The sequence below is a fragment of the Zalophus californianus genome, chromosome 13 (assembly GCF_009762305.2).
Source record: "Zalophus californianus isolate mZalCal1 chromosome 13, mZalCal1.pri.v2, whole genome shotgun sequence".
NCBI classification, from domain to species: domain Eukaryota; kingdom Metazoa; phylum Chordata; class Mammalia; order Carnivora; family Otariidae; genus Zalophus; species Zalophus californianus.
The window spans coordinates 26,877,833-26,890,595 of record NC_045607.1 but is presented as its reverse complement, the minus strand read 5'-3'; the positions used below and the strand labels follow the sequence as shown (position 1 = coordinate 26,890,595).

Sequence of the window (12,763 nt, the reverse complement as noted above, 5' to 3'; positions counted from 1 at the left end):
ACACTCTCTCTCTTTATTCAGAGGAAATGACATGGTCCTTGATAAAGAAATGGTGATTGAACTGAGGCACATACTGAAATATAATTCTGGGGCTCTTCACTGGAGAATTCTGAAAAAGATGCTTCTTGTGGCATGCCGTTTGAGCTCTGTGAGCATCCCTTGCTGAATAAAACTTGATGATGGCATAGAAACCAGGACGGGCAACTGCAGCGTTTGGGAAGACGCGGACCGAATACAGAAGGCCAAACTGGGAGAATACTGTGAACAGAGAATGCTCTCAGAAATCTGTTGGGGCTGACAAGACTGCTGAGGTCCCCTCTAGAAATAAGATTCCTCTCCGCGGAGACTACCAGGCGCGTGAGATGCCAAGGCCAGACTCCAGGGCTCCCAGTCACGGGGGGTGTGAGGGGGACATACGGCGTTCTCCTCCCTCCCTCCCTCCCTGACTCGGCTCACAGGCAAAGCCTCGGCCGTGGGCCCAGAACTCAGCTCCCACACCAGCAAGGTTTTGTCACTTCCGTTGGGAATCGCAAACGAGACCAATCCCGCCATCCTACCACCACTGCTCACTTGAGATGTTTTGAGTTTATTCTTGAAGTTTGCAGTACATATTACAGCCACTAATATTCCTAAGCAATCTGGAAAAATAATAAATCTTGCCACCAGTACAGTATTTCTAAAATTAAGGTAAAATGAAATCATATGGGTGGGCCCTAATCAGATATGACTGGGTCCTTATAAGAAGAGATTTAAGAATACAGACAGGCACAGAGGGAAGACTGATTAGGGAAAAGGTAGCCATCTACAAGTCAAGGAAAAAGGCCCTCAGAAGAAACCAGCCCTACCAACACCTTGATCTTGGAATTCTAGCCTATAGAACTGTGAGAAAATAAATGTGTTTTAAGCCACCCAGTCTGTGATACTTTTTTTTTTTTAAGATTTATTTATTTATTTGAGAGAGAGAGAGTACACTCACATGCAAGCAGGGGAGGGGCAGAGGGAGAGGAAGAGGGTCTCAAGCAGAGCCCTGCTGAGCTCAGAGCCTGACACAGAGCTCCATCTCATGACCCTGAGATCATGACCTGAGCCAAAACCAAGAGTCAGACACTTAACTAACTGAGCCACCCAGGTGCCCCATCTGTGATACTTTATTAGGCAGCCCTTGATTAATGCAGTAATCAAGACAGGGTGGTATTGGTAAAGAAATAGACACATAGATCACTAGAGCAGAATAAAGAACCCAGAAATTGACACACAAATATGCTCAATGGATTTTTGATCAAAGAGCAAAAGCAATTCAGTAGAGGCTAGGATAGCCTTTTCAACAACAAAAATAACCTCAACTTGCACCTTGCACTTTATACAAAAATGAACCCAAAAGTATCCTGTACTTCAGTGTAAGACTATGAAACTTTTAGGGGGAAAAAATAGAAAATCTTCATGATCTAGAGCTCAGCAAAGAGTTCTTTCTTAAGACTTGATACCAACCAAAAGCGCGATCCAAAAAAGGGAAAATTGGTAAGCTGGACTTCACCAAAATTAAAAATGGCAAAAGCCTACAAGAAGAGGATGGAAAGTCAAGCCACAGACTAGGAGGAAACATTTGTAAGCTACATGGCTGACAAAAGAGTAGCATCTAGAATATATAAAGAACTTTACCTTCAACAGCTTAGAAAAATCCATTAGAAAATGGGCAAAAGACATAAACAGACATTTCACTGGAAAAGATCCTCAGGTGATAAGCATGCTAAAAAGCATTCAGGACTGTTAACCAAATAGCCAAAGCAATCCTGAGAAAAAAGAACAAAGCTGGAGGCATCACGTTTGCTGATTTCAAACTATATTCTAGTGCTATACTAATTAAAACAGAGACCAATGGAACCGAGTTGAGAGCCTGGAAAATAAACCCATGCATATCCAGTCAACTAATATTTGATGAAGGAGCCAAGAATACTCAACAGAGGAAATACAGTCTCTAATAAATGGGGCTGGGAAAAATTTGGATATTCATATGGAAGAGAATAAAACTAGACTTCTGTCTTCCACCACTCACAAAAATGAACTCAAAATGGATTTTAAAACATAAATGTGAGACTTGAAGCCATAAAACTCCTAGAAGAAAATGGGGAAAAAGCTCCTTGACATTGCTCGTATCTCTGATTTTTTGGATATGACCAGAAGTACCAAAGGCAACAAAAGTGAACATAAACAAGTGGGACTACATCAAACTAAAAAGCTTCTGCACAACAAGGGAAACAACAAAATGAAAGGCAACCTATAGATTAGGAATAAATATTTGCAAACAATATATCTGATAGGGGGTTAATATCTAAAATGTATAAGGAACTGCTACAACTCAATAGCAAAAAAACATAATCCAATTGAAAGCGGGCAAAGGAACTGAACAGACATTTTTCCAAAGGAGATAATTCATGTGGCCAACAGGTACATGAAAAGGTGCTCAACATCACTAATCATCAGGGAAATGCAAATCAAAACCTCACCTGTTAAAATGGCTGTTATTAAAAAGATGAGCTAACAAGTGTTGATGAGAATGAGCAGAAAAGGGAAATCTTACTGCTGATGTGAATGTAAATTGGTGCAGCCACTAGGAAAACAGTGTGAATGTTCCTCAAAATATTAAAAATAGAGCTACCATATGATCCAGCAATTCCAGTTCTGGATATTTATCTGAAGGAAATGAAATTATCCCAAAGAGATTTCTGTACTCCCTGTACATTGCAGGTTTATTTACAATAGCCAAGATATGGAAACAACCTAAGTGTCCATCAACATATGAATGGATAAGAAGATGTGGTATATACAGAGAATGGAATATTAGCCACAAAAAAACAGGGAAATTCTGCCACTTGTGGCAATGTAAGTAGACCTTGAGGGCATTATATTAAGGGAAATGTTAGAGAAAGATAAATAACTATGAACTCATTTTATGTGTGGAATCTAGAAAAACCAAACTCAGAAACAGAGCAGATTGGTGGTTGCCAGAGGAGGGGGTAAGGACTGGGGGAATTGGGTAGGGGTGGTCAAAAGGTACAAACTTCTGGTTGTGAGATAAATTTGGGGGATATAATGTACAGCATGATGAGTATAGTTGACAATACTCTATTGTATATTTGAAAGTTGCTAAGACCGTTTCATCACAAGAAAAAAATTTTTAGCTATGTGAGGTGATGGATGTTAACTAAACTTGTAGTGATCATTTTACAATACATACGTATATCAAATAATTATGTTGTACACTTTAAACTTGTACAGTGTTGTAGGTCAATTACATCTCTATAAAACTAGGGGAAATGTTGCCATTTTTCCTTGTCATAATTTCTTCCATGAACACCTCCTGAAGTATTACTGAGGCAAATACTAATAAATCAGTCCTTGCTCAGCTGATAATTAGAAAGCATCTTCTGTGTTGTCGCTGGTACAAGAAGTGACTGTGGGGCGCCTGGGTGGCTCAGTTGGTTGGGTGGCTGCCTTCGGCTCAGGTCATGATCCTGGAGTCCCTGGATCGAGTCCCGCATCGGGGAGGGGGGCTTCCGGGCTCCCTGCTCAGCAGGGAGACTGCTTCTCCCTCTGACCCTCCCCCCTCTCATGTGCTCTCTCTCTCAAGTGAATAAAATCTTTAAAAAAAAAAAAAAAGACTTCTGCAAGGCAATGAATATGTTAAAAAAAAAAAGAAGTGACTGTGGTCAGAGAGCTTCCAGGTAGTTCATCCTCTCCCTCAGCTCTGCTTCATCACACTTTGTGTTTGGAGCTCTTATTTTTACCTTTGGATGCAAACATTTTATCATATTCCTCTTCCAAAAATGTATCATTTTCCAGATATGTGAAAACGTCCATCTTTACTAAAAGCCACTACTACTTTTATTTCTAACCTAACTTTTTACCTTTACTGTTCTTCCCATAAAGAATGTTTCCCTAGGACCCTTCTCCCCCTGCAAAGCTATCTATAAACTGCTGAGCAAAGGTGCTAAATGTAACAGCATATTCTGGAGGGAGTAAAAGTTATCATTGATAATAGAGAAGTAAAGGGAGAGAGCTATAATATTGATTATTAATATAACTTTTTAAAAAAGATGTTCAGCCTCGTTAATCATCGGGGAAATGCAAATTACAACCACGATGAGGTATCACTGCACACCTATTAGAATGGCTAAAATTTTAAATAGTGATAACATCAAATACTGTAGTTGTCTCTTTTATGGTTTTCTTTTTGCATGTGTACTGTGCACCATGGTTTGTACTATGATTTTATTAGTGCCCTTCAACATTTTACAAAAATTCATATAACACTCTTTATAAAAAATTTAAAGGAATAATCTTGCCACCATTTTTAGAAAACAGATTTTTAGGTTTTTGTTTTGTTTTTCTCCTTTCTTTCCTCCAATTCTTCATTGATTTGCTCTGTAAATTTAATAATCCTCTTTAAAACTTATTTTCTTATTCTTTTGTGTCCTTTTTAGTTAACTTTTCCCCCAATTTAATTTACCAGCAAAAGCTGTTTAGCGGCTGGTGTCATTATCCTTAGGCTTTTGTAAGTTTAATTAATTTCATATTTATCACCAGTTTTTTTTTCTCACCTAAAACTTTTAAATTCCATCTTTTTCTCTAGTTTCAGTAATTTGGAGAATATTTTCTAGTGAATATGGCAGGAAGGGTAGTTGGATGACTAATTTTCTGAATGTTTATCACCACCAAATGTCTTTCAGGTCACTTAGAAGAATGATAGTTGCAGTGTGTAAGAGTTTGTTTTGGAACCTAAACTGTGCAACCCTCTAATCCGACCAGATTCCATTTGTCTGACTTTACAGACAAAGGAAAAGCCTTTGCTTTTAGGAAGCTGTCCTCTCCTCATATCATGCCTGTTATATCTGTCTGCACAATCCAGTTCAGTAGCCACTAGCCACATGTGACTATTGAGCACTTGAAATGTGGCAAATGTAACCAAGGAACTGAATGTTTAATTTTAATTAATTAAATAGCATCATGTAGCTCGTAGCTAGCATTATTGGATAATGTACATCTAGAGAGTTTGATGGGACCAGCAAGGGCTTTGGAGTTGTACAAATTTGGACTCAACTCTAGGGGTGCCACTTCCTAGTTTTGTGATCTTGGGCTAGTTATTTAAGTTCTGAGTTCCAATTTTTTTCATCTAATGGGGCTAAAATTAATTTCTACCTATGAGGGTTATTATAAGAAATACAGGAAATCTATAGCATCTGGGACACTGTTTAGTACATAGTAGATGTTAAATAAATGATAGCTATTGTCAATATTACCTTTACTTGGTTTATTTCTGCTTTTGGAATAAATCCTATGAACTTATATTTTCCTGATAAACCCAAGTAATAATTTTTCTGTAAGATTAGATATTTGAGTTCTCCTGGGTATAGGGCCCTGTCCTGAGGTCTGGTGATAAGAAATGACCCTGGCCTCAAGGGCACAGGTGCATGCTGTCTTTTGGGGAGACAGGACATGGGATTAAAACAATACTTGACAGAATTGATTCTCAAACACCAAGCTTAGAAAAGGAGACCAAAAGTCCCAGACTGTAGAGGGCAGCCTGAGCACCCAAGGCTACAAAAAACTCCAGGAAGGAGAGCACGGGAGGGACAGTGAGTTGCAACTGGATCTTAAGACATTATTAATGAATAGTAAATATGAGTGAAGAAAGGGAAGAAAGCATTTCTGAAGAAAAGAAGCCAGTGAAATCATGGAGTGGGCTTTATAGGACAGTACATAAGACCATCTGGCTATATGTGGATAAACAGTAAAAAAAAAAATATATATATATATACACACACACACACACACACACACACAACTAGAAAAGTGGGCAAGGAGCAGATTGGGGGAGGGGGACTGAATATCCTGCTGTGAGGGTTGGATAAGAAAAAGTGTAGAAAGGTTATTTGAATAAGAACAGGATGTCTTTAATGAACACTCCTGGCTAGAGTACTACTCACAGGAACTGTGTTGAGAGCTGAGGTTCATTTGTTGACTCAGCAAATATTCATGAAGCACCCCCAAGGCCAGAGTGGGGATTTGGGAGAATTTAGGCTTACCGAGACTGATCCCAGAACCCTGGGATCCCTACGGTTGCAGGGACAGAGGACAGAGGCTTACCCAGGTGGGCATAAGATGCCAAGTGGCTCAGGTAAGGTCACTCCTAGGAATTCCCAGCCAGTGCCAGACACTGACACAGGGCATCCAAGAATAGGAAGAGCGAAAGGCTGAGGGGCACTTGGTACTGTTCTGGGAAGTGGGGCTCAAGAGCAGCGCTACAGGTCACAGAGAAGTATGTTGGGACTGAGGTAGGGTGTGATCCAGAGAGCTCAGGGAATTAGGGAGCCAAGGCAAAAGCTTAGTCAGATGAGTTGGAGCAGGAGAGTTGGTAGTGAGGTCCCGGGTTCTGGAGAAGATATAAAAACAATTTCTAGAAAGGGATGGAGGAGTAAGGACACAGTGGTCAGTGTTAGACCTGGGACAGCACAATGCATGCGATGTGAGAGATGTGGGGAAAAGGCTGGAGCCATTTCTATACCTGTTGCAGCTGGAAACCAGGACAGGTTGTGGGGTCAAGGCTTAGCTATGGGAACTGGGGAAAGCAGAAGTCAGAAAAGGAGATGGGCCCAGTAGAGATGTCAAATTTCAGGTCTTAACTTGGTCCTCATTTCCCTATTGTCTGTTTACCTCTGGAGACTCTGGTCTCCAAAGTAGAAAGAGGAGCTATTCTAGTTGTATGAGGAGGGCAGCTTATGCTAACAACTGACCTTACTCTCCCAACCCTACCTGCTATCCCCACAGAACAGCTTGGGTCCCCATTGGCTTTCTGGGCCATTCTAGGCTTCAGAATCCATCTTGTTTTCCCTCTTCCCCATTTCCACGCAGCCAGATTCTGCTGCCTAGGTCAGAGAGCTGAAGCTGGGACTACTCACTGATGAGGTCTGGGCCAGCCTCACTGCCGGCTTGGATCCTAGGGTGTCGAGTGTAGGAGGAGAGGAGCCAAGCACAGGTTGTATTCTGTTAAAAAAAAAAAAAAAAACCAGTCTAATTCAGCTACAATGTGCGTTCAGAATCTGAAACTTGAGCTGGTAATTGACTTATTTCAGGCAACTTGCAAAGAAACCAGATCTCCACCAGCTGAAAAAGATGGATGTGTTCTTGGGTAGCACAAAATATCTGAATTATGAAAAGCAAATGTGAGAACTGTGGCAAGAAATCAAGGTTTCCTCTGTAGGTTTTTTATTGGTTACATTTAAAATAACATCCTGGGGGGAAATCCGCAGGGGGAGACGAAGCATGAGAGACTATGGACTCTGAGGGTTTTAGAGGGGAGGGGTGTGGGGGGATGGGTTAGCCTGGTGATGGGTATTAAAAAGGGCACATTCTGCATGGAGCACTGGGTGTTATATGAAAACAATGAAGCATGGATCACTACATCAAAAACTAATGATGTATGGTGATTAACATAACATAATAAAATAAAATTTAAAAAAAAATCCTCTAATTGTCCTAAGAAGACCCCAGTGGAGCATCCTGAAAACATCTGCTGAATGTGAGGACTAAGGGGGTGCCTGCCTCATCCCCTCAACGATGTGTTTGGTTTGGGATTTGTCAGTCTGGAGAGCTGAGGGCTCTGGGAAGCTCAGGCCTGGCAGATTTCCCCCACCTGCCTAAAATATAGCCCAGCGGGGCAGAGGCCCCTTCCCAGCCTCATCCTGTGCCTCCACTCTACAGCCCCTGGAGCTGTGGCCTTTATTTCGAGTCTGGTCCCCAGGGGGCTGAGTGGGGAATGAGGACAGCTGATAAGCCTGACATTATTGACTTTATGGAGAGTATTCAATGAATTTACTTTCTGTAAGAAGGCTGCACTCTTATCTGTTGCCCACAGAGCATCCAAATCCCCATCTAGGGGACCCATTTGATCAGTCATGTTTCTTAGACAAAGACCAAAGAATATAAAGAGGAGAAGGGGAGTCACACCCCACCTCTTTCTTTTCTCCAGTACCTGATTCTGCTCACCCCCAACCTCCTTGCTTTCCCACTGCCCTTGGGGTTATTGGCTGGAAATAGCACTCTCCGCTCCAGGCCTATGGAGTGAAGGCCAAACCAGCCTGGTCTTGAGAGTGTCAGCAGCTGGGCACACCCAGGGCTGAACATCTCTCTAGTTGTAACTATGGGAAGAAAAGCCCACTCATTTGAGGCAGTTATGTGCCCCGCTTTCTGTTGCAATGGTCAACATTTGCTCTGGACAGGCCTCAACACCAGGTGTCCTGAGGGAGATATTTGTGTGCCTGTGTCTGTCTGGGTGTTACCAAGGGGTCCTGGGTCTGGGGAGCTGGAGAGTGGCAATTAACTGTAAGAGAGAACCTGATGCTCAAGAGAAGCTTTTCTTTCCCCGCTTTGTTATCTCCCTCATCCAGCTCTGGGCTCTGTTTGCTTCAAATACTAGAAGGAAATAAATAAGTGGGAGCGGGAATGGCTGGGTTGGGCAAATGAAAGAAAAAAATGAAAGTGCCCTCTGCAGGATATTAGAGGCATGTGTTCAGACTCTCCATTTAGTTTTTGGATAGAGGTTTTCTGGCAATAAAAATGAAAACATAATTGTTTATTGAGCAACTATGACTTTTATTAGATGCCTGTTCTCACCGTTTTTAAGCATTTACTCCAGATCATTCACTGAATCTTCACAGTAAGCCATGAAGCCGAGGTTTCCAATTCACAGCTGAGAAAGTTGAAACTGGGAGACTAGTGTGGGAGCAAGGGTTCAGACACCCATCAGTCTGCCTCTGCAGCCACAGCAAAGGCCTTCTCTTAGCTGTTCCTCATTGGTATTGCTTAGTACTCTATCCCACTTAATTCTGAGCACATCAATGAGTATTTGTGATTCCCATGTTATAGAAAACAGCCTCAGAAGGGTAAAATATGTTTGTTTGTTTGGCAATTCTGCCAGCTTTTTGTTTCTTAGATAAGTAGCCAGTTTAAATGGGAAGGCAACAAAGCAGCATGGGCCTGTAAAGCAATTAATTAATTAATTAAATCCTACTTGCCATCAGAACCAGTAACCTTATCACTGTACTTCTCCCAGACAAAGCGCAGGATTAGACAGCAGACAGAGAAAACAGAGGAAACAAGAAAAGGCATCAAGAAGACAGTGTTACAACAGTGCAGGAAATCTTTGCAAATCTTTGAAATCTGATTGTAGATCCATCTACAATCACTCACCCTTCCCCTCTTCTTTATTCAAACAGGGCCTTACATTTGGATCCAGTGCAGGATCATCCCTGAGATTCAATGTTGGCTGCTTCTGAAATGCAGGATGTCTGATGGCAGGCTGTGGCAATCTTCCAAGAAAGGATAACTTCGTTTACAGAGTGATATCGTTTCTCTTCCTTTGTCAGCTAAAGTCACTGTACGCTGTAGGGGAAAACCCAATGGACAGCAAGTTTGTTTCCTTCTAAATCAACATCAATTTTTCCTTGATTGTTTCTATCTGTGAGTATGTCCAGGGCCACAAGGCCAGTGTACATCAGAGACTCTGGCCTGCAGATTCTAGCATCCCTCCTTTTCTGTCATGACTAGGGAATGACCTCAGGAAAGTCCAAAAATGATGATAAAGCAGCCAAATCTCTCTTTCCTTACGATAGAAGACCAAAGCTCTCACTCATCCAAGCACCTTCCCAGTGCTCCCACAGAGATGTGGACCATGTCAGCTTACTTCTCCTTCCAGATGCCCTGCTTTCCTACATCACCTGCTCTCCTCTGCAGCTGCTTGCTTTATTCCTTTTTTATTTGCAAGAGGTTAGAGAAGGGGAGGCAGGAAGAGCTTTGGAGGAGGTGAGCTAATCACTAAGTGGCTCTGTGGGTCCTATGAATGGAGTGACATTAATGTCCATGAGAATTTACAGCCTCTGCTGGCTCTGGGAAGATGTTTGTCTAAGGACCACTGGTAAAACAGAGTCAGCTGCGTGTGAAGTCTTGCTTCTTTGGGCATACTTTTTAGTATTTCACTTGCTTGGGTGCCATGTTTTGTTTTGTCAAGGATGATAACGGTTATGTCACTTTTAATCAAAATATATAATTTCTCATATTAAATGGAAAAATTGGGTGTAATGCCTTGCATGACACCTAGTACCCAGTGCAAAATAATGGGATAGAGATTTTGGCACCTGGCCCCCAGTTGGTGCTTGATATCACCCCTAGGTCAAGCAGCATCCGCTCTCCTGCTCTCCTGTCACAGCCTGCTAGCTAGTCTCCTCACATCTTTTCTTGACCCCCTGTGTCCAGCAGCCAGAATGCTCCTCTCTTCTCCTTAAAAAAACAAACAATCATCCAAACCCCTCCCATGGCCTTGGAAGCATTCGTTTCATAGAAACAAGCTATGTGTCTTGGGACAGAAAGCGGGGCAGGCTGGGGACAGCTGTTTGGAGAAATGAGTCAGCGCTGTCTTGCATTCATTCAACAAATGTCTTATCAAGCAGCTTTTATGTGCAGTGAACACAGTTTGTGGGGTTTAGTGATTAACGAAGCTAAGTCCTTGCCCTCTTGACATTTACAGTGTATAGCGGGCAAGCCAATGAGCAAGTAAACCAGAAAGAAATTTGCTTTGAAGAATTCACCATGGTGATGAGGCTCCTTTAGAACACCAGAGTCAAAGGAATTTTAATTTACCAAATAAAGTTTCACAGAAAGATAAAACCTAGGACCAAGAGTCACACCCACACACCCACAAATTAACTGTAAAAGAACGAGCACGGTTTTATTTGGAAAATGCAGAATAGGTTGTCATAATATAAAATTCGTGATAAGAAGCAAGGCAAAGAGGGCCAATTTTATATTGATATGGGGTTTATTCTCTAAATCAATAAAACTTCCTTGAGTCTTCATGTGTCAAATGCATTGTATCTTAAAATATAAAGATCTAAAGCAAGCAGTCCTGGAAAAACTGAAAGGAAGGAACAGACATGGAGCAATAGAGGGAAATTTTCATACAACTCTGTCAAAGGGATTAAAACAGACCAAAACTCCCAAGACGGATGTGAAGGATCAATTTAATGGATGTATATAAAAACATTTTATTTTTCAAACAGGATATTTACCTCCTTTTCTATTGCTTATGGATCATTTATAACCGTTAATCATATGTTTTACCAAAGAGAAACTCTCAATAAATATCCCAAAGCAAAAAATATACAGAGCATATCTTTGACTATACCACAATGAAATTGGAAATTAATGGCAAATTGTTACCAAAAAATACAATAAAGAAATTTTAGGGGTGCCTGGGTGGCTCAGCCTTTAAGCACCTGCCTTTGGCTCAGGTCATGATCCCAGGGTCCTGGGATTGAGCCCCGCATCGGGCTCCCTTCTCACTGGGAAGCCTGCTTCTCCCTCTCCTACTCCCCTGGCTTATGTTCCCTGTCTCACTCTCTCTCTCTGGCAAATAAATAAATAAAATCTTAAAAAAAAAAATTTTAAAAATACTTTCAAAACTAAAAATTAAAATAAACAACAGATGTTAGAAACTAATGACAATGATAGTATAAATGGAAACACAGAATGACACCAAAGGTATATCAGAAAAAAATTCATAGCCTGAAAATTAATAAAATAAACATTCAATCTAAGAGTGGGAGGTGGAGAGAGAACAAAATAAGCATAAGCAAGTGAGAAAGAGCAGATTTAATAAAGATAGAGTAGACATTAATACACTAGAAAATCATAAAAATGTTGGAACACAGAGGTAGTTTTCAAAAAGAACAATAAAATGTATAAGCTTCTGCAAAGCTAATCAAGGAGAGAATACATAACGTGAAGACTGTGAAAGGCAACACAAATACAGATACATTTTTTTATTTTCATTTTTTTTAAAGGTTTTATTTAATTGAGAGGGAAAGCATGAGCGGAAGGGAGGGGTAGAGGGAGAAGCAGGCTCCCCGCGGAGCAGGGAGCCCAATGTGGGACTTGATCCCAGGATCCTGGGATCACGACCTAAGCCAAAGGCAGACGCTTAACCAACTGAGCCACCCAGGTGCCCCCAGATATATATATATTTTAAAAATCATCAAATAGGGGCGCCTGGGTGGCTTAGTCGTTAAGCATCTGCCTTCGGCTCAGGTCATGATCCCAGGGTCCTGGGATCGAGCCCCACATCGGGCTCCCTGCTCCGCGGGGGGCCTGCTTCTCCCTCTCCCATCCCCCCTGCTTGTGTTCCCTCTCTCACTGTGTCTCTCTCTGTCAAATAAATAAATAAAATCTTTAAAAAAAATCATCAAATAGCTGTATAAAACACTTTATTAATGATTCTGAAAATGTCAAAGTTTATATGTCAAAGTGCCAAAATTAACTTAAGAGATAGAACACTTGAAGGAACAAAACCTACCTAAAAGGATTTACTAGTGAATTCTATTAACTATCAAGAACTAGCTAACTCATGTGATGAATAAATTGATGGCTGCATACACAATAGGTGGATGGAAGAAGGGATGGATGGACAGTTGGATGGACGGACAGATGGATGGACGAATGGAGAGATGGATGGATGGATTGGGGCCTGGAAATGCAGAATTGGGGATTGGGAAAGGAGTTAAGAATGAGAGGGGAGGAAGGAGTTTTAAGATTGGATAAATAAGGCTGATGCTTGACCTCCAGCCAAAATGACCTTGGCCCACAACCACCTGGGCTGAGAGAATTCCCTTCTGAAAACCTCAGGTTTCGTCTCTCCCGAGGCTGACAACCCCTG

The 12,763-nt window shown here is 41.5% G+C and overlaps 1 protein-coding gene across 2 annotated transcripts in view; it reads left to right on the top strand.

Annotated features, from left to right (window-relative positions):
* The window catches only part of FKTN (fukutin), an 88,763-nt gene that overhangs the window by 66,895 nt on the left and 9,105 nt on the right, over positions 1-12,763 (top strand). The window contains exon 11 of one of the 2 annotated variants that reach the window (XM_027616562.1): positions 9,273-9,372. In XM_027616562.1, the coding sequence (XP_027472363.1) occupies positions 9,273-9,372 (100 nt within the window). Of the gene's footprint in view, positions 1-9,272; positions 10,248-12,763 lie in introns of those variants that run through there. The other variant, XM_027616554.1, reaches the window with a different exon arrangement.